The sequence below is a fragment of the Thermobia domestica genome, chromosome 10 (assembly GCF_964235325.1).
Source record: "Thermobia domestica chromosome 10, izTheDome1.hap1.1, whole genome shotgun sequence".
NCBI lineage: Eukaryota > Metazoa > Arthropoda > Insecta > Zygentoma > Lepismatidae > Thermobia > Thermobia domestica.
The window spans coordinates 265,852,491-265,879,998 of record NC_137463.1 but is presented as its reverse complement, the minus strand read 5'-3'; the positions used below and the strand labels follow the sequence as shown (position 1 = coordinate 265,879,998).

Sequence of the window (27,508 nt, the reverse complement as noted above, 5' to 3'; positions counted from 1 at the left end):
ATGAAATTTTTTAGTGTAATCTTTGTCATTTCCCCATCAAACACTCTTGATATTAGAAAATTGACTATTTTCTAGGAATTCTAAAATATGATTGAACAGTAAAAGGAATTTTCAAATATTAATTGTTACTTTTAGTTCATCATGTTATGTTAATGTTTTATCATAAATACAATACAACCGTAAAAACATTCACTTCTCTCTTCTCTACACTAGCATTTCGTAAGGGTAGAATTCTTTTAAAGCAGACAATCACATATGTTGTTACGTTTCTATTGTGTATTAACGTTTTAAAATGTAGTCCTTTTCAACATTTAAGTCTATTATAGTTTCAAATTCTTTAGTAAAATTTATCGTGAAAGTTATCTTTCTACAATAAAAGGAATAATTTTACGTATATCAAGAACCACCACAATTTGAAAATTGAGGACCAAATAATAATCGTTCGTGCAGCATCCAATATTGTAGATAAATTAGTTAATACAAATGTTAATTTTTTGATTGCACAAATGATTATTACTATTTGTTAATTTTTGAGTTTCGTGTTGATATCTTGACAGGCATATAATTTCTTATCTCAAAGTCCTCCTCTGCTGTCCATTCTAGAGTGATGACATTCGACTGCTGTTGGAAGAAGAGTTGTCATCAGTGGTGACTCCTGTGGGAAGTTACAATGATTTTTCGCTTGATGCTAATGGAGAAAAATTTCCTAATGTGTTCATTTTTTCTTGGTGATTCTACTTTTCTTCTCTTCTTTGCTTTTTAAACATTTTTCTTCATGTTAGTCATCGGAAAGACTTTGTGACTTTATGGTTCAGCCGGAGTCGGTTGCCATAAAATAAATATTTGTAAAAGCTACAACTTCTTCTCTATCTACCTAGGAGGAGAGATAATAATAATGATGATTACAAATTTTAAAAGCAACTAGTATAAATAGAGAAACAACAAAGTCTCTGTCATATATACGCACTTAGTAATGATGGTTGGCCCTAGGTAAAGAAATTATGGTAGGAAAAATAAACTGAGCAATAATCGAGTAGTGGTTAGCATGCTTGGTTTGCAGTAAGAATATCATTTATCAGCTATGCTGATTTTTTTCAAAAGTATATTTCTTCTACCAGACGAATAACTGGATATTATCTTACATATAAACGTTGGTTGTTGATTTCTTCTGGTAGTTGTTAATGTTGATTGCTATTGAGTCTGGTTTTACTTACTCTATCAGACTCTCTCTAGAAAATTCTTTAATAAAATTTAACATTCAAAACTCGTCACATACAGTGTGCTTTAAAAAGAATCATCCGATTTCGCAAGACTATATGATTTACATATAAGCATAAAACTTGGGGTGTTTTACGTATGTTCTGAATACGTTTATTCTTTTATCTTTCACAACTGTTCAATATGCTCTCAACCGGACATGCGGCATACATGTAGACGATACTCAAATTTGTCCGATATTTGTGTGAGGATATCTAATGTTACTCTAGTTACTTCTGCTGTTATGCGGCGTCGCAGTTTGTTCCCAGTTGTTGCAAAGGGAGGCGGAAAGACGACGCACCCCTCCACAAAAAGTCATAGTTAGATCAGGCGACCCTACTACTGAACGAGCGATCTGCACCAGGGCGATTCCTATTGGCAACCATGTGAACCGGCAATTTGCAGCTACAGCCAAGGGAAAGGTTGAATTCCGAAGTATATTTTAAAATTTCCTGCAAAGTACTATCTTCATTCCTGTAAACAAAATAACAATGTGAAATCCGACGATTCTTCTAGATATACAATATATCTGCGAAGTTTACAAACAATTAACTTTCATTTTTCTGCATTATCACTTCATTTTCAGTATCAATTAATCATATAAATGTTTCTTTTTGAATTTACTTTTGTACTTCTTACATCTTATTAGTATTTTCTAGGCAGCATTACCAGAACCAAATATTAATAACCAAGGAATACGTAACACTGGATTAAGACAGGTGAGATGAAAAATATGCAAATATTAACAACTGTCTTCCTATTCAGTCAGTAAATAACAAACAGTCTTTATTTTCATTAGTATTTCATTTTATTTACTGTTAAGAAATGTTTATAAAAATACGAACCTCATACTATATAGGAATGGTTTATAAACATGAACACAAATGTGGATTAAAATTTTTTACTTTGTATTATAAGTAAGATATTTCTACAAATATTTCTACAAAGCATAACGATGATGTCTTATTACAAAATACATTAACACTTAAGCACGCGCTAGCGGAGATTCCCCGTATTAGAAGAAAAAAACTCCATTTTCAATTTCAACATATTTGCAAAATATTCTTTTGGTGCTCTCACAAAAACAATTGCGATTTTTTTTTTGATTTTTTAACAAATAGATACATAGGTTATACTGTAATAAAAATTTCTAACTAAAATACTTTTAAATTAGACATCTAAGGGCAGTGATTTAGAGAGTGAGGGAATTCCTGCACCGCGTGTAGTTACGACAGAAAATAGGCTAGTGAGCTTGAGTGTTAAAAAGGAAAATAAAATTATAATTTTGATCGAGTGTACAGATAATTTCTTTATCGAAATTGTCAATATTTTTACTCCAAAAATAACAAAGGAATAATTTTCGATCAAGTTTTTTTTTAAATTACTGTCTTGTCACAATTCTATTCTGAATTTATTGTCGGATATTAGGTCGTAAAATATTATTTATGACTAACTGTATTTTCCACCAATATAGACTTCAATTTATCTTTTGAAAATTACTGTCGCATTAATGCAAGAAGTTTCTATTTTTCCAAGTTTACAGATTTCCTTAATGAGGCTAGTAACGGGTTTATGACAACTCCTTTCATATTAAGCTAGCTTTCATAAACGTTAAGTAATGTGTGCGTGTGTTAAAATTAAAAATGTAATTGCTACATAATGAGTGCTACAAGCGCGTACATTATAGAGTCAGTGCTATAAGCGCGTACATCAGTAGCACAGGATGATATGCTCGTAACGAAAATATATCACAACTTGAGAGCTATTCAGTCTTCTGCCACATTTTGTTATTTAAACAATTATTTCACTAGTTTACAACAATCATTCTTCTCTTCAAAATCAAACTCGCATTTATAGGGTATTAAAATAAATATTTATTTTAACTCACCTCAAACTCTTGGAATCTTATAATAATTATTTGATGCATTTCTGCTCAATCCAAGCTCAAAGCTGTGAGATGTTAAAATATTTTTTAACTCAAACCAAACACACAACTGAAAATTTTTATTAAAATTTATTTTATTTTGAATCAATCCAAATTTATAATTCTGGTATGTTAAAAGAAATAATTAATTTAACTAAACTCAACTCGAAACTTCAAATGTTAAAATGAGTCTTTAGTTAAAACTCAATCATCCGAAATCGTAACTGTGGAATGTTAAAAATTAACTTTTTAGCTCAACTGAAACTGATATCTGAAATATGATAAAATAAATATTTTACTCAACCCAAACTCATAAAACTAACATGATACAATAAAAATGTAGTTTAACATAACCTAAAACCATAACTAATATAATAAAATGAAAAACACTGTATTTTAACTAAACTAAAAGTTTAAAATGTATAGTGGTTAAATAAATACTCAATTTATCCTAACTGAACTAAAATTTGCAAGTGTAATGATGTTAAAATAAAGATTTAACTTAGTTTAATTCAATTCAAACTCAGAGCTATGGAGTATTAAAGAAATATTTACTTCAATTCAAATTAACAATGTGATAATGTTTTGCTGTCCGTATAGGTACATTTATTTCACAATTTTTTGCATTTTGCTTGCCCGTACAAATGTCCATATTTATTTTGTCATCCTGGCATAGATTTATTTTGGTTCAAAACTAACTCATAACTGTGAGGTATGAAAATCAATATTTATTTTAAACAAAATATAAACTCACGGTTGTTGATATTCATAAAACTTAAAAAGAAATTCATAACTGTTGGAGGTTAAAATAAAAGTGTAATTTATTTCATTTCAAATCAAACTCAAAACCATGGAATATTAAAGTAAATAATACATTTATCAGTCAGTTTAACGTCCCACAATTATGCCCTGTTATACTAAGGGAGACGAATGATTAAGGCAAGTGAATTATGGTGGAAGAATTGGGGGAATTAGAATGTGGGAGGAAACGGGAACACCCTGAGAAAAGCAACGGACGCAATGTTGTCCATCATAAACTTACTTGTCAGAGGATCGAACCAAAGACCCCATGCAACATAGGTAAGCGCTTTTCCACTGAGCCCCAAATAATAAATTTAATTCAACACAAATTTGGAAGTATGTGATTTGAAATGTTTAACTTAATACAACTCAAACTTGATTGATTGTTAACTTAATTTAACTTAAATGTATGATGCTAAACAAAATAATATTCTAAATCAGTACAAAGTCATAATTCTATGATATTAAGGTAAATGTTAAATATTTTAACACAACCGCAGGTGATAACTGTGTAATGTTAAAATAATTGTTAATTAAAATTTATTTTAATTTTAAGTAATAATTACGTTAACATAAATATTTAATTTATTTTGATGTTAAAATAAAGATTTAATTTGTCACAACTCTATAATGGTAGAGTAAATATTTGTTTTAACTCAACCTAAACCAGGGTTGTTTTGTTTAAAACAAATGTTTAAAACAATTGATTTTGTTTAAAACAAATTGTATATACATTTTAAACATTTTGTTTTAAACACGTGTATTTTTAAGGTTTCTTTTAAAAATATGTTTATTTTTATTTTATTTTATTTTTGTAAAAAAAATCTGCCAGAGAAAGAAATTTGTCAAAAAGTACTCCCCATTCAGAAGGTTATTTTCTTCCCGTGGGAATGTTTTGATTTCTCGTGGCTAGAGAAGGTCAATGTGGTGATCTACAATTTTTGCCTTGTTTCCCTGGCTTGTAGCATTTATTGTATTGTTTAAATTCTTATCAGTTAACTTTGCGAGAAAGTGTCATAGTCGAAGGTTGGACTGTTTGTAGAAATGTTATTAAAAATAAACAAAAGAATTATCTTGGAAACATGTTTTTGTGTTTATTCAGGAAACAAACAAAGGTTCTTTGCTAATTTCCGTTCTGAAATTAAATATCGCAGGCATTCGTTGATACAGTACATGTTGGGTATCAGTCTGGGTACAACTTGGAATCGTTTAACGCGAAGAAAAACGAACATCATTTGGAGCAAATTTATTAAGGTAACTCAAACTCCATCAGATAAAAAAACCATCATACGAGCTCATTGCAAAAGGTGTAAGAAAAAAATGTTTGGTATAGTTAAAAACATATATATTTTTATATATGAGGTGTTCAGAACACAAGGGATCCAAGTGCATTTTCAAAAAGATTCCTTTTTGCTCAGCAAACAATGTATCTTTGTAGCCAAGAGTCCTAAATAAATTAAATGGAAACCACGTGAAAGGGCGTAATATGTCCTAGAGTTTCATAGGACAACCGTTATACAAGGGCGTTTCTGGAACGGGGGTACAAGAGAGCTAATTTCCACTTCCCTGCTCATAAACTTATGATATTAACATTATATTGTGCACGCTGCAGAGTGGGAAAGATTAACAATGAGTTGATTTGATTTTGAGTTTAACGCCCCTTTCAGTAGCGAGGCTATGTGAGATGGGACTTACTGATTAACGTGGAATCCAAACCACATGAGCTCGCGTTGGGAATCAAACTCGGGTCTCCCACGCCAAAGACACGTCCGCTAACCGCTTAGCTAAGAAGAAGCTCGAAAGATTAACAAGTCAAGCTCCGAATGCTATCGTCAGTGATGCATAATTACGTTAAATAAATGCAGAGTGTGTAAAAAAGAATACACTGACGGTAAACGTAATATCTTCACAACCTCGAATCTGAAACGGAAGAAAAGAAATGCTGCGTGACAAGACAAGGTGCAATCTAGAGTTTTAAATAACTGCCGTTAGAGAGGGGCGTCCATTTAGAGGTTATCTGTTCCCCTATACTGAATTTCAGATTTTAGAGGCAGTAATGCAGATTTAGAAACCTTTTGCCAAACAAAGTCCAATAGCCCAAATTTGAAGTCCTTACACGGAATAAATACTAATTTTTATCACTTATAATCCACTTCCGTGGGCCGAAAGAAGCTATAGGCCTATATTGCTCTTTAGTATATTTTTCGTTGGCGAAGAATTCCAAAGGTGGCTCTACTTTCGAGTTTTGGACCTATTTGAAATTCTGGAAATTGCGCCTAAGCAACTTCCCAGTTTTGATCATCTATATTTCCTCTGTATTTATATGGTGTTAGTACCTCAAACTTGTTCTCTTGGACTTTGCTTATCAAAAGGTTTCTAAATCTGCCTTACTGCCCCCAATAACTGAAATTCAGGGTGGGGGCTGTCCTCCTGCCTCCCACTGACGTCCCTGTCCAGTAGCTGTCATATGAAACTAGCCCAAGCCCTTTCACATGGTTTTAGTTTCATTTATTGCGGACTCTTGACTGCGAAATATTACGTTTTGAAATAGAATTCATTTTCTGAGTAAAACTGGACCTTACTGAAAATGGTCTTTAATCCATTGTGCTCTGAATGCTCCAAATATTACTTTTCTTCAATACAATTATTCACTTTAAAAAATAACTAATACAAAGGTTTGCAGAAAAAAATCTTAAATTTAGCACATGAAGTGTGCTTCAAACATTATTATTATATTCGAAAATTTATTATTTTAAAATAATTTCACTAGCATCAGTGTTCTGAAATAGCAATCAAATTTTGCAACTAAAATTTCACCCACCTCCAGATGATCAATTGATTAGAAATTATGCACACGTGTGTACAATTACGATAACAATACAATTATTTGAGCCAAATGCCGCAAAGAATGCCATGTTAAATCCAACAGTCATTATAAAGTCATTTTACAAACCGCTGGTGCTACAGAAATGAAATTAGTTATTTTTTTATTTGGTCTAGGAATTAATTCGTGCGGTTTTACAAAAGATGGCGTAACTAGCTTATTGTCCCATAGTTTCGTTGATCCAAACATGCGTTGAAAACTACTGTCATTGAGCATCTTGTTTAGTATATGTCAGTTGCTTGAAGCGGAAACAACAACATTTTTTCTTCAACTGAAAATGGCGCATTTTGTGCCTGATAAAGTGTTTTTGCGGGGAGTTATTCTTCATTGCTTTAACATGAAGAAAAGTGCTACCGCAAGTCATCATATTTTAGTGGAAGTGTTTGGTGACCATGCTCTAGCTGAGCGAACGTGTCAGAAGTGGTTTGCACGGTTTAAAGGTGGTGATTTCAGCTTGGAAGACCAAAAGCAATTTGGACAGCCAAAAGAATTTGAAGATGAAGAATTGAGAGCATTGCTTGATCAGGATTCGTGTCAAACGCAGGACGAACTTGCAGAAGCATTTGGAGTTGAGAAAACAACAGTTTCCAAACGTCTCAAAGCCATAGGAATGATTCAAAAGATGTCTTATTGGGTTTCACATGAATTGAAAAGAAAGACGTTGAAAGAAGAAAACCCGTTTGCGAATTGCTGCTTCAAAGACAGAAAAGGAAGGGATTTTTGCATCGAATTGTAACTGGTGATGAGAAGTGGATTCATTACGAGAATCCTAAACGAAAAAAGGCCTGGGTGAAGCAAGGCGAACCAGGTCCTTCACAACCGAAACGAGATATTCATTGTGCAAAGGTTATGCTGTATATATGGTGGGATTTGAAACGTGTGGTGTACTATGAACTTCTGAAACTTGGTGAAACTATTAATGGACACCGCTATCGACAACAATTAATGCGTTTGAAGCAAGCTCTGGCCTGAAAACGACCAGAATGGAATAACAGGCATAATAAACTTATTTATCAAGATGATAACGCTCGACCACATGTCGCAAAACCGGTCAAAACCTATTTGGAAAATGTCGGATGGAAAGTGTTACTCCACCCGCGATATTCACCAGACACTGCTCCGTCTGACTACTACTTGATCGATTGCATGAATAACGATTTGATTGGACAGCGGTTCACTTCTTCAGAAAATATCGAAAAATGGATCTTTGATTAGATTGCGTCAAAAGATGAGGAATTCTTTCGACACGGAATCCGTAAATTACCTGAAAGATGGGAGAAAGTAGTGGCTAGCGATGGACAATATTTTTGTTAACGTATTCATTTACTTTGTTTTTGAAATAAAGCTTCAATTTTTCATTAAAAACCGCACGAATTAATTCCTAGACCAAATAAAAAAAGTGCGTTATCAGTAATTGCTTATGGAAATAGAAAGTCAGCACTTTGAATCCGATGTGGACACAAAAAAGTCATTTCCAAAACCGCTGATGCTATAGAAAAAGAAGTTTGGTATATTGAGGTGCATCATCACTAGTGGACTGCGAAAATATTAAATTAGCTTTTAGTAAATCATCGTGAATTCAATATGACCAACAAAAATTTATTTTAAAAATATATAAAAGCCATTTTTAGTCAAACGATTTTATTTCTGTTATCAATGTTACAGTAAACGATATATACAGGATGAACCTGTAATGCCAGTTGCAAGTAACGAGCAAAAGGTCTTCATAAATAAGTTATTATACGATTTTGAAATATATGTTTAAAATCATGTTTCAAACTGTTCAAAATGTTTAAAACATGTTTTATCAAGTGTGTTTTAAAACATGTTTAAAACATTTTAAACATTTTTTTTTCATATTTTAAACACATGTTTTATTTTTTAATGTGTTTTTCAACCCTGAGCTAACCTCATAATAATATAATGTTAAAGATCTTATTTTAACTCAACCGAAGGTTTTAATTCTGAAATGTTAAATAGAGATTTAAATCTTTGTAACATATTCAATGTGTATAGATCGTTGTAATAATACACTGATTTTTAAAAACTTTCCAGGAAGAAGAGGATGAATATTATTATGATGAGGAAGAAGATAAGACTCCTGAAACTCCTGTCAATAAGAAAATTAACCGTAAGGAAAGAATTTTGACACTTTCTAATCTATTTACATTAATAATAAGTCTAATAATTCATATATATATATATATATATATATATATATATATATATATATATATATATATATATATATATATATATATAGGTTGAAAATGATTGTGTACTGAAATATTTAGTGGAAAATTATTAGTAGCAATATTCTAGTTTCAACATTAACTTTTTCTAATGCTCTCAATATTGTTAGCTTTTAAGAGAGACATGGAATATGATATTGAGTACTTTCCCACATCATTACACTTTTTCTAAAAATAGATATTTCCTGACGAAAAGCACTTGTTTGTCAAGATACACAAGGACAAACAAACGTTGTACATACCTGTCAAAATCAAGAAAAAAAACTTGAGTTGGATGAAAATAAGATATATCAAAATTGATTAAGACTTCCAGCTTTAACTACTGCAACAGATCACCTATGTATATCAAGAAACAGTGAAGAGTATCTGACATCTCCTAGCTTCTGTAATAATGCCTTTGTAATCTACGTGTCCTGATTACTAGGGATTTACAAGAGACAAAAGTTGAGTTTGTCTCATTTCCTCAAAAGCGTCATGAAAATGATAGGCAATATTAAGAAACGATTATAGGTGTGATTAAACTCGTACAGTAGACGATCTTTAATCCGGCATTCTATGGTTTGCTACAATCTGTGATCTGGCAAAGATCGGTGTGCTTGAGTTTTCAACAGTGATTGGAGAGTTTTCTAGGAATTATTTCGGACAACTTGATTGCCTAATCGTCTGTTTGAGCATTCTTCAATACTCATTTCGTATGCGATCGGAAAATAGGTTACATTACTCGTACACTTCATTCTTAGATTTACTCAGATTTCATTCAGCCTAAATAGATGTCTGTGGGACGTTAAAGGTTTACAAATATTTTTAAGTCATCAACGCCAATTTGCTAATGCCTGTATTACGCCAAACTTTAATCGAGATTGTGAGGATAACTAGGATTTCATGGAGCATGATATGACTTGAAATAGTATGAAAACGTTTTCCAATGAAATTGGTTTAATGTTAACAAAACTATATTCCCACCACATAGGTTTTTATCCACTTCCCCTTAAACCAATCGACTAACTCTACTTAGTCTTTCTTTGACTCACAAGGTCTGTAACACTGTACTTACATGATCTATTATTCATAAAGATATTTGCAAAGAATTTCTTTAATGTGAATGGGCAATTTTGGTGCCGACTAAGAAGTCATATGGCTAATAATAATAGTAATTTCTTTTTTCGTTCTTAGCGTCCAAATATCTTCCTGTGGACTTTGATTCGTGGCTGGAGAAGCGTGTTACCGCTGTCCTAAATGACAGAAGAGTGTTGGCAGGTTACGACCCGTATGGACTCAAATTTAAGAACAGTTACGAAGACAGAAAGTAAGTTGCTTACATTCAAATTAGAGTAAAAGTTTCTGTGAATTTGTGTCTTAAATCAAAATTTAAAACCAGAAGCTTTCTTTTAGTTAAACAGTTAACATATACGTGTTTCGGGCTGTAGACGTGGCTTCAATTCTGATTGGATACTTATGTGATGCATATTCCATGTTAAACTGTAGGTTGGCTTCTCATATAGTCTTGAAGTAAAAGAATATTAAATATAAAATAGAATCATTTGAAGCTATATTGGTTTGTAAATTTTTCATTGGATAAATACCTAATTATATTCATCAATACACGACCACTGTTTTCTCTCGATCTCATAGGTTATTAGAGCGGTACACGATATGATACAATAAAAGTTAAGACTTTCTGATAAAAGGCTGCGTAGTTCATAACTAATAGTAGAGGAGATATTCATTGTTACTATTACTAAGCTAATATGTAGTATAGCTTGTAGTGTTAATTAGAAGACCACAAATTAAAGAAGAGATTCTTACAAACGGTGGATTGTCATTATAGACTGATACTTGGGAATTATTCATGAGTAAATAGTTTTCAGCATTAAAAGAAAAATTACTTCAAGAACTTATAATAATCCAGATTTGAACTCGGTCTTCCAACAGCGTGTCAACCTCAGTAACTGACGTCAAGTGCCAATCGAATTGACCAAGAATGATTTCCTGTAAGATTGAGCGAGATTGACTTGCTCAATGATTATTTCCAAGTGTCTTTTGATCCCTCCTCTGGAATGGTATTGGCGTCTGCATGAGGAAGGAATTTGACAAAGTAAAACTGAAGACTCTACCTGTTCAAAGAACGGAGAAATCATACAACATGTCTTACCCAATCAAAAGGATTGACAATGAAAAAGAATGATGGACTTACGTTAAAATTAATTCTTGATTCTACGCTCGTGATTTGTATTAGGGTTTATTTGAACAATAATTAACCTATTAAAATTTGCTAGAATATTTCTCTGAGACGCTCCATATTTAGGAATATACAAAAATAAATTAACATTTTGAAATATAAATTTGTAATATTAGATTTTGAAGCAATCAAACCAGAAATAGCAGTTTGCTATGAACAGTTGGATATTGACTATGATTTACGTGGTTAAGTTTTCCCAATTAACAAGGAGCCATCATCCAGCATGATAATTCCTGCTCATATGTTGCTATAATAACATTAATGAACACTTAATAAGTATTACTTCGCCCAAAGTGTTCTCCTAATTTGGCATCTAAATTTACAGTATTTTATTTCGCGTTGCAGAACTCAATCGTTCTGAAAAAGTATGATGACGTAGAAATTGCGAAGTGACTTGCAACAGTTGTGCAACCTCGGATCTTATATTAGTGTGGGATTCATGCTTTACCAGCAGAATTTCAAGAGGTCATCGATTTAGATGGTGACTATGCACAGTCCTATATGAGATAGTTTGTGTTCTTTGCATTATCTGTAAATCAAAAATGAATAGAACGTTAGTATATACCATATGTATGCATATCCGTATAGCCAGAACTTCGGCTGTAATAAGACTAGGTAAGAACATTACCTGGTGTAATATGGACAGCATAGGACTCAGTCACTTATTGCAACCATCAGGTGAAAACGTTACAGAAAATACATTCTAGTCCTGCTCAGAGAGTGTCGTAGCGGTAAGATGATGCTATTAGAGCAGCAAGTGGACATGAAGGGGATAAGATATTTACTGAGTCAAGCGCTCGCTTTGAGTACGGAGATAAAGTAATGTCGCGGACCCAGGTTTACATGTGGTTATGTTTTTAGTAGAGGTAATCCACATCCAGTACTGAGAAAGGCAGAAACTGAAATAATTACGAGAGTTCATTAAGAAGACAGACAAGATATACTTACTGTCTTTTTTCCAACACAAAATATTTGTTCAAGAATATGTTTGCTCAGATCTAAGACGACAAAATGTATGAGATGAACGCTCTGAAGAAACTGAAGAAAATTAGCTTCAAGACTGTAATGAGCACTATGAACGGAAGCAAAAGTCCGCTACGATCCCAAAGCAATTACTTTGAAAATAATGGTATATAAAGGTCAATTACATAAATGTTTCTATAACAGTTGGCTGTACACATATGTTTTGTTTCTAACTTAGTACTTGTTGTGTCCTATTAAGTTACAATATAAAAATTACTATTACTTGGATACACATTTCCTTAAAATTTATTTACAAACGGATTAGTTAATTGTTTTATGTCCAAAGTGCACAACATACAAGTGTCTCTAAATATTTGCCAATATCTTAATTAAATGCAAAGGAATATTCTTCTTTGTAAGAACTTACTTTCATTAAGATTTTTCTGATCAAATGGATCGTTCGATAAATTTTACTTTTCTAAGAAGTATATTATAGAGAAAGTACTTCCGTATAAACCAAAGGATAAAAAGTGTGCTTCCGTAAATAGTAAATATCACCTTCGACTACGGGTGGACGAACAGACTTTCTATATCGTACAAGTAACATGAAGCTATTGGAAAACTACTTGAAGTAAAGGATTTTAACTTATAAGTAACAGAGGCGGAACCAACATTGTGACAAACACATCATCGAACTTAAACATTTTGTATAGCATTAGTCTTTTGCTATATTCACGAAGAAATTAAATGTCGACTAAAAGCAGGGAATTCGTGTTACTATTCGGTTCAAAATCTCTTGTCGTCGCGAATTCTGTCGAGGAATTTGAAGCTTAAAATATATAAAACGATAATAATGCCTGTTGTTCTGTATGGTTGCGAAACATGGTCGCTTACTCTGAGGGAAGATCATAGACTGAAAGTATTTGAGAACAGGATCCTGAGAAGAATATTCGGACCCAAGAGGAACGAGAATGGGGAATGGCGGAAGCTTCATAACGAGGAACTACATAGTTTATACGGTTTACACAACATTGTTAGGGTCGTCAAGTCTAGGAGGCTTAGGTGGGCAGGTCATGTAGCTAGAATGGAAGAAAGTAGAAACGCTTTTAAAGTCTCGACTGGTAGACCCATAGGAAAACGACCATTAGGAAGACCTAGGCGCAGATGGGAGGATAATATTAAGATGGATCTCGCAGAGATAGGAATACAAAGTAGAAACTGGATCCAATTAGCTAAGAATAGAAGTCAGTGGAGAGCTTTTGTGAACGCGGCACTGAACCTCCGGGTTCCATAGGCCATAGAGTTAGTTAGTTAGTTAGTTAGTAGTCTTTTGCTGAATTAGTGCAGAACTAGTCGAATTCAATGTAATGATACATCAAAAAACTTACCCCGCAAAATATATTATTATTCTTACATTTTTTCTAGACAATTTCAACACTATTGCTTTGTCCATCGTGATGAGTAGTTTGATTACGATAAACTTCCCTGCTCTAATCATATGAACCACACTTTAACATGCTAAGATTCCATAATCCAGTTCTTTGACTATTTCAGTTATAAGGTCGTGTTGAAGCCAAGCAACTTTGAATGGTTGAAGTGGACGATGTATACAACTGACGTACATATTCAGTATGCACAGTGGTTTCACAATCCTACTGATGAAGACATGCCTGCAATCATCAACAGAACAGTTAAGTATTCTAACATAGCAGCACTTATACAAGTACCTTCTTAAGCCTAATGTTGGAGTTGATCCTATACAGAAAAGTAAGTACATTCCTCTGTAGTGAAAGTAATTGTCCTTCATTAATTTGAGCAAATCTTGATTATAAATATACACTGCACTTACTTCCTTTAATAAGGTTGTTAATTCAAGCCCGAAATTTGATAATCAATAACTCAGAAAGGAAACGTATCCACTCCACAAATTTTTAAATGTTGGTAGATCTTAAGAATAAACATGTTCATAAAATATTATGCACATGCCTTTGTTTCTGAGTTATTAGTTGGTAAACTTGGGATTTGGACTTAAATAAGTCCCTTCTCAAATTTGATGACAAATAAGTCGAGGACCAAAGATCTACACATCATAATATCTCATATGTGTACTAAGCTCATAAAGGTGTAGACCACCTATGTGCAACAGCCGAGCCTCGGGCCACCTCCGGCCTACTGAGACCTTCAATCCGGCCTGGCTGACTAGTTATTGAAAATGAATTTCTTACGTAATCTCTTAAACTGAGCTGAAAATATTTCTTGGATAACTGATCTCCACCTTAAAAATATCCTCCGCGTTGAAACGTCCAGCGTAGAGTGCACCACCGAACATTGACAGACTGGTCAAGTGTTCCTAAAATGGTAAATAAAAAGATTTTTCTGATTTTCGTTAGTAAGTAAATATTTTGGTTACCGTTAGATGAGTTTGTATGTTCCTCTAATACGCCAAACGATTTTATGAATTGAATATAACTATTTCAATTTTTGTGAAAATGTTGTACATTGTCTCGCACGGCCCTCAACGTCAGTAAGTCCTCTGCGGTTGACCCACTTCCTGTTCCAACTTGCACATGGATGGTGTAGACCATGCAAAAAATTGGTGAAGATGAGATGATTCATTCATTCTGTCTAGTGAATATCTTTTGTGAAAATTGGGCTACATTCAAACCCAATTTCGATAGTCGATAACTGTAGAACCAAAGGATCCTACTTAACTATGTCTGAAATGGTACTAGATCTAGTACCATTTCAGATATAGTTAAGTCGACTTTGATGAGCTAGATTCTCAACTTCATTTTATATCCATTTTGTTGACAAATATACTGGTGTAAGTCAATGGCTTCGTTAAGACGAAGTGATGTAAGTAATTTTCGTTAGCAGTAAAGTAGTAACAACTGTATAAATTAAATTCTACTCTAGTCTTTATGTGAAACGTGGACTCAGGTGACATCGCTAAGATGATGACTCAGGTGACATCGCTACTTCTGTATGTTTAAATGTTCATAAATGCTTTGCATTATTTTCGTACAATCATTTTATTTATTTATAGCTTTTAGGTAGCCTTCACACTAGGATCTTGTGAACCGCTTGCATGAGGTACAGCTGTTAACTTTACATTGTCTTAAATGTACGCCTTCACACATGCGCTTCGGTGCGAGTGAGCCGTGGCTCTGAACTGCTATGAAGATCACCCCGCCAGTAGCGTGAACTTAGTTGGAATGGAGAAAAGTGTACATATATTTGATGTTGAAAATTTTCTCATTTTGGTGTTACTCTGATAAAGTACACACTTTATACTATCATACAAATGTTCGTCCAACGATGATACAGACATCCAGAAGTAATTGAAAAATTTTCTTTCATCTTCTCTCAGTTTAGGAATCAGACTGTAAAATGAACATTCTTCCAGTTTTGATCGATTTATAGGATGAATCCACATTGTTCTATATCTTCATTTCCTTCTTTCTTGCAATTTATGCCAAGATTAAAGCTGCAGCTTCTTCTGGCTCGAGCATGGCTGTCAGTTTGGTATCACGATCTTTTGAGCGGCTCAGAAGTATTCAGTGCATTCACACTACAGGTTTGCATGAGCGGCTCACAAGATGCTAGGGTGAAGGCAACTTTATACTACAGAGCGTTCAAAAAGTCTCTATACACCTGAATCGTGGCAAGTCAAAGTCGCATTCAAAGGGTTTGGGTACAAAACCTCGCGGCCAGAACCTCGCGGCGACAACCTCGCGGACCAAAACCTCGCCTGGCCAAAACCTCGCCTCCCAAAACCTCGCGGCCCAAAATCTCGCCAGGCCGAAACCTCGCCTGGCCAAAACCTCGCCGCCCAAAACGTCGCGGGCCAAAACCTCGCGGGGCCAAAACCTCGCTGGGCCAAAACCTCGCTGGGCCAAAACCTCGCGCCCCAAAATATCGCCAAACCAAAAATCTCGCCTGACCAAAATGTAAATGTTCCAACAGATGATAAGGATGACGGTATAAAAGACGTTGTTTCAGAAGAAGTATCACGGGTATTTGACCAAGTCCCGCGATACCATATGAAAATTCTATTTCTGTATTAGAGGATTTCAATGTGAAGGTAGGGCGACAGGATGTTTTTAAACTGGTTATAGGGAAAGAAAGTCTGCATAAGGAAAGTAATGACAACTAACGAGGTTAGTTTCGTGAACTTTGGAACATCCAAAAACTTAAAATTTTAACAAAAATCTAATAATATTTATGAAAGTATGAAATAATATATGAGTTTTTATGACGTCCCTTGATTATGTCCTGTAGGTTCAATAGGTTAAAGGAGACGTAGATGACCAGGATGAAGGAAATGATCGAATAAAGAAAATGGGAGGAAACGGGAATAACCCGAGAAAGCCCACGCACACGATGTTTTGTATCTTCTTCTTCTTCTTCTTCTTCTTCTTATTATTATTATTATTATTATTATTATTATTATTATTATTATTATTATTATTATTATTATTATTATTATTTGTAATGTGGAATTGTATATTAGGAAACACATTGGGTAAATTTTAAAGATAAGTTTCATTCGCGGCGAGGTTTTGGCCCGGCGAGATTTTGGGCGGCGAGGTTTTGGCCACGCGAGGTTTTGGGCGGCGAGGTTTTGGCCACGCGAGGTTTTGGCCCGGCGAGATTTTGTCCCGCGAGGTTTTGGGCTGCGAGGTTTTGGCCACGCGATGTTTTGGCCCGGCGAGATTTTGTCCCGCGAGGTTTTGGCCGGCGAGATTTTGGGCGGCGATGTTTCGGCCGCGAGATTTTGTCCGTATACCCATTCAAAGTCACATGAAATAAAATTTTATGCGAAGGTTTGCAACACTGCTATATTATCGCCTTGCGTGAAGTTCCTTTCTTAGATTCCAGTCGGCAAAGTGACGTTGAAGTGATTATTGCATCTAGTTAGCGATCTCTGAAACAATGGTGTTAACTTTGGAACAACGAATATTCCTGGTTGAACATGTGTTCCGTGAACAAGGTGAGTACAAACAGACAGTCAAAGATAAGTTTGCAGCTAGGTTTCCGGATACACCTGTTCCGAATCGTCACACTGTAAGGGCACTGATCGATAAATTTAGAGACATTGGAACGGTAATGGACTATGATCGAAGTGGTAGACCGTCAGTGCTCGATGAAGAAAAAATGCTACAGATATCGGATGCAATGCAACGTAGCCCCCATAAACCACTTTGAAAACTTGCCAAGGAAGAAGCAATAAGTGTTGGTACGGCACAAAAGGTGGTTCGTAAGAAACTGCGTCTTATCCCGTATAAGGTGAGAGCGGTGCAGCAGTTACTTCCTTCCGACAGTGTAAAACGAGTACAGTATTGTGAATGGTTTACACGGTTTCTTATGCACAAGTCTGACGATGTTTTGGAGAATGTTTTTTTTTTTTTTTACTGATGGGGTTATGCAAAGAATTCTGTTTATAAAGGGAACCCCCACACGCTACAAGAACTCGAAACAGCTATTCGAGATTTTGCTCATAGCATTCCACATGAGCAACTTGTGAGACTATTTGAGAACAAGAAGAAAGTGCAAGTATGTTTGGAGGCTCATGGAGGACATTTCCAACATTTGCTGTGAAAATGTGTGTTTAAATGTGTGTGTATAGTGCTTTTATGGCATAGTGCTTTTATGCCATAAAATATAATAAATTTTGAGTAAAATAATTTTCTCGTTGCTTTGAATATGTGCCAATTCAGGTGTATAGAGACTTTTTGAACGCCCTGTATGAATCATGTAACACTAAAACACTGTTTGAGATCTAAGAGTTCAATGAAGAAGTGTTGCCCTGAGACTCGTGAAATTTTGGGTTCAATATCAAAAACGAGGCAAGAATTGTCTAATCTCGAACTTAAAAATGTACTTCTCGTCTTAACTCTAGTCTCACTGGCAACACTCTTTTCCGAGTATTCCACATCCTGTTTACCCTAGTATCACACTTGGTAGGGTAATGCTGGGTATGGCTGACAATTGTATTTCGAATAGTAAAGTTGACATATGCATTGAACCATCGGCCATTTTCAACAGAAATTTACTTTTTCCTAACATTTACGAGGGAAAGTCCGAAAATGTTTCCCCAGGCGACTGTGTACAGAGGTGGGGATGCAAGACCAAAAATAGCATCTGACATTAAAGATTAGACGTATCTTTATTTTTCAACATACAGTAAGTACCACGTACATTGAGACATTTGTCATACCGGTCTCTAAGCTTCAAAAACCCTTCCAGGAAAAATTCAAGGCTCTGCATACGGAAGAAGCGTCGAACAGCTTCTGTGGTTTTAGCATTGCTTCCAAAACGCCTGCCGTCGAGAGTCTTCTTCAAAGCCGGACACAGATGGAAGCCAATGGATGCGAGATCAGGACTGTATGGCAGATGGGCAAGGCACACCCACCCAAGAGTTGTAATATGGTTGTGCATTGCTGTCATTGACTGTGGCGTCGCATTGTCATCCAACAACAGAACACCAGGCGGTTATGGCTTTCTGGTCCCGAAACGCCACGTACCTATTCATAGCTGACAACCGCTCGCATTTCCTCCTTTGACCACAACGTCCAAACGCACCTTCTCTCCATATCTACCAGGATCAAACTGAGAGACGCATCTCCGCTCTACGCAGACGCTGCGACGGTGCTATCTGCAGGGTCGTGGGCGAACGATACCCACTTGTGCCCGAGTGTGTTGCTCGTGCACCAGTAGTCATCTTTCCCCATTCTTGTTCGCCTTCCTGGGGAAAACGAGACAGGAAACTTATTTTCGGACTCCTCCTCATTACATTGGCAACCTACTTGATTGGCAAATGCTTGGTAAAGCGAGCAATTCTAACGTAGTGCCAATATTGATTTTTAATTAGCCTAACGTTTTCCACTGTTGGGCCTAATATTTCTGTTGCTAGGTTAATATTTCTCATCATTATTAGTTATAAGAATAACAATCCATAATAACAATATGCAAATTCATTCTAAAAAAAATTAATTTCTCTTCTAGATTTACGTAAACCAAGAGTACGGGTGGAGAGCTGGTCAATGTCTCAAAATTGGTGCTACTCCGATACAGTTGAAAATCTATGCTCCCTGTGAGTTTGATACAGATCCTCATTTGTTCGCCGAGTTCCAGATAGACAGCAAAATAAAGAGCAAAATGGTGAACCAGAAGAAAGGAAAGCTTTATCCACAAGGAGTAAGCTTAAGAAACAGAGTCATCAAAATACCTCCAAAGACCAGCGTGCGTGTAAGTATTTATTTCATAGCTTTATTCTTTATTGTGTTTCTTCAATTACAGAATATTGTCTCTCAATGTTTTAGTTCATCCTCTATTATTCAGTTCTTCAATATGTTCATTCCTAATTGTATAATGTTCTAATATTTTTCAATTCAATCCTGGATAAGTTTCATGCATTTTTTGAGTAGCTTCATCCTTTCATTTAAATTTATTCAATAGTTTATCTATGTTATATTTACTAATTATCTTTATCAATTATCTTTACCTTTTTTCTTTACCATACAGCTACATTTTATTTGCTATTTTTACTAGATTAATTGAGTGGGTATCTTAATAAATTTCTCAATTCAACAGTTTAATCATTCAGAAAATTTTCTGTCGCCGAAGGAACTAGAAACCCAAACTGCATGGTGTCCAATATTTAGTGCAACACGGAGTTTGGGATAGTAGAACTTTTGAAACTGAAGTGATACACGAATAATGGTTATACCAAAATGAAGCCTTGTTCATGCATATATTTTTAAACTAGGAAGCAATGATTGAAGTACACTAGGAACCACACAGTGTTGCTAGATGTAACCGAAGGTGTATTTTTTTTTTTTTTTTTTTGCAAAACATGTAAATTGACTTATACGTATGGATGTTCTGTTGTTAATTTTCAGTTTGTTTAGTTGGAGGGGCTTGGAAACTACGGAGCAGAAAAAAAGAATTTTTCATTTCCACCGATAACTAATCGGATGAGGCCTCTGTAAGGGGTAACTAGGGAAATCGTAGTTTTTATAAATTAACACTCTAAATTGGCAACTGCTGATGTTTCAGTGCATCAAAAGGGTGTTAAGGAGCTGTCTACATTATGCAATTCCTGAAAACAATGAAAAACAAACTTTCAATTTATCATGATGAAATTATCATAATGAATTCTATCAATTTTATGGTTCATGAGGAATTGTTACTTGATCGCTAATATTTGTTTAGAACGGAAAATTTTCCGGGAAAAAATAGGGGAAAATTTTCCACCTCATATCACTAATTGTACCTAAAGAAATTGAATGGTTCTCATGTATCGTTTGCTTGACCTGTAAAAGTCTAAACCACAAACTTCTAACAAGGAAGGTTTTACAAGTGTCATACTCCGATTTGGTTGAAACTCCTACAGTGAATAAAGGAATCAAAAGTAGGACATATGTGCTTTTTTATATCGGTCAACGTGGGAGATGAAGGGGTAAACACCCTCTAAACTGCAACCATAGGGCAATATGACGCCTGGAAATCGGAGTGTGATACTTGGAAAACCTTGTTTGTAAGTTCAATGTACAGTAAATTATGAACGATGAAGTTTATCAAAACCCCATTTAACTTTGACTTCAATGAAATACCTAATATCAACTGTGAAGATGTGTAACTATTTTCTAAATTTTTACCGCATTCGTCTTGGTGCTTCAAAAATATTATATATATTATAATTAATTATACTGTTACAAGGTACATAATTTTATATATCACTCATCAGCATCTTTTTTAACCTTTGGAAGCATCTCATTGCCGACTGCCTTTCTATTGTTGCAATGCTCTGCTAATTTTAATATTCTGTTCTGAAAATATTAATACTTCACTCTTTTCAACTTTCTAGGCTGACGTACAAATAATGGTGGCTGTTGCAGTTGTACCTTTCGTCCACTACATTCGCCTTACTGGTTATGTGATTGTATGCTTCAACAATTCTAAGAAGGAGAGCGTTGAAAGAGTTGTCCAAGACATCTACTGTTGGGCGTATCCTGTTGGAACCTTTGCTGATGGTCAGAAGTTTGTACAGGACGGGAATGGCCTTCGGTAAGATATCTTTCTTCACTATTGGCATTGCAGTTCTTCTTATGTAACAACGAGTAAAGTAATAACACAATTTAGTTATTTACAACTACGTTTTTAACTTTATTTACAGCTTAAGCGATGATCATCATCATCATCATAGGTATTCTGCCATTATTGGCAGGCCACTTGTTGCAACTCAGAAACTTCCATGCTCCACGGTCTTCCGCTAATCTCTTAGTCTTCACGTAGGATTTTTCTGTTTTGATATTGTCCATCAATTGTAATCTCTTTCGCCCTCTCCCTTTGTTTCCTGCTACCATACCCTCTAGCACGTCCCTCATTATAAGTTCCTCTTCTTAATAATATTTAAAATTGTCCTTTTTCCCCCCATGATTTCTAACACCCTATCATTCGTTTGCCGCTGAACCCAACTAATACTTTCCATTCTTCTCCACATCCACATTTCGAAAGCTTTCAGTCATTTTTCATCCTTTTTGCGTAATGTCCATATTTTTTACCTATACAGCACTATGAGCGATGAAGAAATTGAAATTGTGTTGAAAAGTGAAGTTTTACCTTAAGATATGTTGAATTACTGCCTAGCTATCTTTAATGTGGTGTGCTAATATAGAACTGATTAACTGTTCAGGTAAATGAAGGAATACCCTTAAAATCGTCATTCATAAAGTAACACTATGCAGTAGGAATATTGACAGTCTGCAGGTTAATCTCAGAAAGGACAGTTGGACTATCACAATTTTAACCACAATATATTCAATGGACAATTATTAATCCAGAATACTTAGTTCACTCACTATATCTTAATTGTTAATGCAGATCAACTTGCTCACCTTGTATTGATTTAAAAAAATGATGTTTGCCACATTTCAATTCAAATCAACTCCTTATCTTTGTTACTAGATATACCTAATACAGTATATGGTAGATGATAAATTAGTTCAGCATGTACAAAATACAATGTATTTCCACCTCTAGCACCTAGCATATTGTTATATTTTAAGTTTCTGTGCAAAAGCAAATTTTAACCTTTTAGAAAATGTGGCTTTGTGGGTCACTAATTTAGTGGAGCAGGAGTAGATAATTTCCTTTCACAAAATGTAAATTGAAAACAGGAAAATATGAAAGTTCTGTGAAGTAATAGTGTGTGAGTTAGGATTAAGTACCATGCATAAAAGAACTAAGCAACTATAGCTACTTTATAGACATATACACTTATATACATCAATTAATATTATTGCGATGATAGACAGTCCAAACGCTTAACAGAGGGTACGTGTTAACTAAGCAATGTAGATTGACTTTGCCACTAAGCCATTACGATATGTGTAGGATGGTTTGTTTCTTTCCGATAAGGTTCAAAACAATACATGGAAATTAAGGAGTTATAATGAAGGAATTAATTGACAGTCAAAATTATTGTTGTCACTCTATAAGCTCCAATGTTTGATTGACTTTAGTAACAAGAGTATAAGAAAAAGAGACCTATAGTTTAATGTGGGATCTGTATAAAGCTAGTTAAAGAATAAAAACGCACCTGTAAAATTTTTGGCAGTTCCACAATTGAATTTTCCTAACTTCAATACTTTCACAGCTATAACAGAAGAACTATGTTATGGTGTTATGTGATATACTCATAAAAATCGATAGATTAGTTGACTTGGGTTTCTTGGATTTTAACGTCCTTAGATGTTTTTAAATCTTAAAAAATAACGATGTTTAACATAAGTCCACTTATTTATATCACTTTAAGGTACTTTGTTTTTCGACTACTTCGTACACATATATTTTCACGGAAAGAGGATAATCATAGTTATACGTCTCGCAAATAAAATCAGAAAATTAAGCACACTGCTCAACAAGACTGCACTTATTTAATATAAGAACACATTTACACGTGACGTTTCGATCTTCTAGCCAAGATCGAGTCTGATGAATGTACGTCTGATGAGGATCTTGGCTAGAAGATCGAAACGTCACGTGTAAATGTGTTTTTATATTAAATAAGTGCAGTCTTGTTCAGCAGTGTGTTTAATTTTCGGAAAGTGGATTTTGAGTCTAATTCATCAGATTCTCAGAATTGGAAAGCTAACAACGCCAAAGTCAGGATTAGGGTTCGCATAAAAACTTTCTAAACACACTGCCTTTAATGAACTGATTATGGCTTCTTGCCTTTAGGTTTTACTGTCACCTGAGTGATAGTATACGTAATGACGCAGCTGAGTTAATATAGTGCATATTTTAATGGCTATGGTTAATCATTTTTGTAGGCCAAATTATTCTTCATGCTTTCCATTCTACGAAAACAAGGTATTTTCTGTTTCAAGTTCCTATATCTTGAAAGGTAGGTTAGTAAATTCCTCTTCATAGCCAGTGTGTTAAATTACCTAAGCTTTAGTTTTCGGTAAAACGCTAATACGTGAGAAGTCGATAAAAGAGCCTACGAGCTTTGCATATGAGTCACATAGTCAGTATGAGTTTACTTTATGGCTGGTCCCAGCGCAGCCAAACTCTTTCACACATTCATCAGTAGACCACGAAATTATCAAGGAAACTTCGGATTTTCTTTACAGGTTAAATAAAAATTACCTCATAGTACTTCGTTATTTTGTAGAAGCAACAACACATCAAATTGAAACTTAGGTAGTGGTCGGAATCCCATTTACATAGCGACGTAGCACGATCCTAGTAGACCTAATAGCCATGGGCGGCGATTAGGGGGCAAAGGGAGCCAGTTCAGTTGCTCCCCCACTTTTTTGAAGTAACAAGTTAGTGTATATAGTTTCATTTCAAAATGTGAAGTTTTTGTATGTATTACTGGTTCATAGAAAAAAAAATGGTACCATATAATATTTGAAGGTTTGTGAGTATGTATTGGTTGTCTCCCTGTGAAGTTAACAAAACTACAGGAAAACTACAAGAAACTATCTGAGAGAATATTTCGTAAAAAAAAAAAAAAAAAAAAAAAAGTATTTCACAAGTAATTCTTTAATTACATAAAAATTGGCAGTTACTAAAATATATTTTCTTCTTTCTATAAAAGTAACGAAGATAATTGTGTCGCTTTTTGAGGAGGTCTGTGTTCAATTGGTCTTACACCGTGATCTCAATGTGAATGGAGATAAGCGAAGGTCTGTTGCTGGTGTGGGTATATCCAACATATTTCCTGGTTGTGGCAGTTCAATTACACAGTGAACTTGCGTAAGGACAGAGTGAACATGGGACCTCCACAGAACGTCATAAGAGCATGTATGCTGTACGAGTTCAAAAGCGTCAAACGCCGCTGCAGCGGGGCGGAAGATATGACAGGCCTATAATAAGGGTGTCGTGACTACTTGGACAGTGCAGCGGTGTTTTAACAAGTTTAATGACGGTGACGAAACACTCGAAGACGCACCACGTGCCGGAATGCCAACAAATGTACAAAATAAAGATCTTCAGAAAGCAATTGAGACGAACAGTGGCCAGACATGTGATGAACTGGAACTACAATTCAGTGTGAGTCGAGAAACCGTTCGGTAGCTCCTCCACCAACTTCGGAAGCAATACAAGGTTGTGTCGATGGGTCCCATATGATTTGACTCCGGGCCAGAAGGCAACGCGAGCAGACACCTGTGTTTCTTCGCTACCTCGTCTGAGGAAGGAGCCAGTTCTGGACAGAGTGTTGACATGTGATGAGAAGTGGGTCCTGTACGAAGCTCCGCGTTGTCGTCATCATTGGTTAACATCGAATGGGCCGGTTCCTAAACAGCCGAAAGCAAGTATCTGAAGAAGGTACTCCTGTGTGTTTGGTGAGCTGCTTGCGTTATCGTGCATCGGGAATTGCTACCAGCTGATCAGAGCATCAATGCAACAGTGTACTGTCAGCAGTTGGGTCGTGTTCAAGAAAAACTAAAAACTCTGAATCGCAAAGTTGTCCTATTACAGAACAACGCTAAGCCCCGAATGAGCCGGGACCTATTCTACACCTTGGATGGGAATCAGTATTGCTTCCATCACACTCTCCGGACATTGCACCGTCCGATTATCAGCTGTTCCATTCCTTGGAGAATCACCTTAGAGGACGCCAGTTCAAATTCCTATGAGAGGTGCAAAATGTATTTGATACTTTCTTCGCTTCACGGCCCACCAAATTCTACCGCGATGGAATCCATGGCCTTACAAAACGTTGACAGAATATCGTCGATGCTAATGGGGACTATTTTTAATCTTTCAGTTACGTCTTAGGTGACATATCGCTGTTCGAAGGTGGTGAGTGAAAATGTGACAGAACTTTCTTGGTTACTTTTATAACATTAAGGAATATCGATTAAAGAGAGAGTAATAAGAAACTTCTCCTTTTTCATTGTATTGCAGTGTAATATACGAGTGAAATGGTGTGTTTAGTCATGTACGAGCGTATATACAATTAAATTTAGCGAATTCAACATAATTCTATGGCTTAGGATTATTTTGTATAACTGGAGTGTGGAGTGAGTGTAAGTATTGTGTTTTGATGTGTTCCAAGAAAGTGAAAACTACCTAATGGCAACGAACATGTTGCAGAAAGATTCAAAAGTAAGTATTTCTTTAAATGTCGTAACATATGCTTATATGTACTGTCTTTTATTTTCTAAGAGAAATAATATACATTTAATAGCATATGCAGGATTAAAAATTAAGTTGTTCATCAATCCCCAGTTTCAATATAACTTCTATAATACAATCTTCATTATTCATTGTTATGATAATTATTATTCTTTCTATTTATTTGTTTTTCAAATTTGTTATTACATAGTCTGATTACGCAGTTTTCTGAGACAGATTTTTAAAATGTTTATGTGCAATTAATCAAATCTCTTCTTACATCTTAGTTGTTTAAGAGTACAAAAAGCTAGTACACTCATGTCCAAAATTGTTGTAGCAGGTCTATAAATATGTTGTTGTAGGAATCTTGTTTGATAACGAATTCGTCCGATATTTCTTATAAACTTAGTATGTGTTTAATCGGCAAAGACATGTACAGGCAAACTTCATGTCAAAAGACAGTAAATAAGAAGAATAAAACGAAAATAAAACTTTCTTGTCCATTTTGCAACATTTTGTTTTACTCATTCTAATTTTCGTATTTATAATTCTTTTGCTATGAAATTTACCACAAATATACATTTCCTGATTATCACTATTAAAAGTACCCTGCAAAATCATTATCAAATTATATTCTAACAAGAAAACATTTATAGATATGCGACAATTGTTTTGGACATAAATGTACACCTACATCTAATACAAAGAGCTAGAGATTACTTCCATTATTCTTGTCAATTTACTTAATAAAATATGAAGTACAATACGGTATTTTAACCAAAAAAGATAATATCCTATTAGTTATTCAACATTTCGTCAAAGTGCTAGAAACAACCAGGGAAACTAAGATTGATATACAAATATTCAGTTCACGTCTTGCCCCCCAATTTCAACGTCCAATCGCCGCCACTGCTAATAACAATAAGCAAGATTTACTGAACTGGTTCTTTTGAATGTGTATACAGAATTTTATACTTTTTCTGATTTCAGATTCGCATTTACTGGGATGTTTAGTGGGAAGAAATATCACAACACAACTGGAACTATCAGTGAATACGAATTCAATTCTAACATCTCGATGCGTCGTGGGGTCAATAAATTTGCTAAATTCAGGAAGCAATATCCATTGATGGTTGCTTTCGAGGAAGAGCACATGCTGCTACCGGAAGGCATTCCTGGAATTGAAATATAACACATGTGCTAACATCACTGTACAATGTATTAAAATACAATAACATAGCATTTAGAATTATTTCATATATGATTTTGCTTTGCACGCATTAGAGATTCGAGTGGTTAAAAATGTTTAGAAGATTAATTTTAGAAAGAAGTAAATCCTTGTAGTCATATTTTGTAGGGTTATGTTATTGAAGAATAAAATGATCTTACTTTGTAAAAGTAGTGTCTTACGTGTTTCTCAGTGTATATTTTACACGTACACGTCATTAATTCATAGAGTTTCAGTTTATTTACAACCTTCATTACTTACATGTTCAAAACAGCAGCCTAGGGTATACTAGGAAGTACAACTGTAGATTATGATTATCTATCAA

At 34.8% G+C, this 27,508-nt stretch overlaps 1 protein-coding gene across 2 annotated transcripts in view; it reads left to right on the top strand.

Moving 5' to 3' along the window:
• Positions 1-27,250, top strand: part of LOC145662217 (uncharacterized) — a 48,788-nt gene extending 21,538 nt beyond the window's left edge. For both annotated transcript variants that reach the window (XM_081727551.1, XM_081727550.1), the window contains 7 exons: positions 1,917-1,976; positions 8,922-8,997; positions 10,292-10,424; positions 13,875-14,010; positions 19,329-19,571; positions 21,193-21,392; positions 26,946-27,250. In XM_081727551.1, coding sequence (XP_081583677.1) covers positions 1,917-1,976; positions 8,922-8,997; positions 10,292-10,424; positions 13,875-14,010; positions 19,329-19,571; positions 21,193-21,392; positions 26,946-27,147 — 1,050 coding nt within the window. In that variant the 3' untranslated portion in view covers positions 27,148-27,250. The remainder of the gene's footprint in view (positions 1-1,916; positions 1,977-8,921; positions 8,998-10,291; positions 10,425-13,874; positions 14,011-19,328; positions 19,572-21,192; positions 21,393-26,945) is intronic.
• Positions 27,251-27,508: the final 258 nt, after the last annotated feature.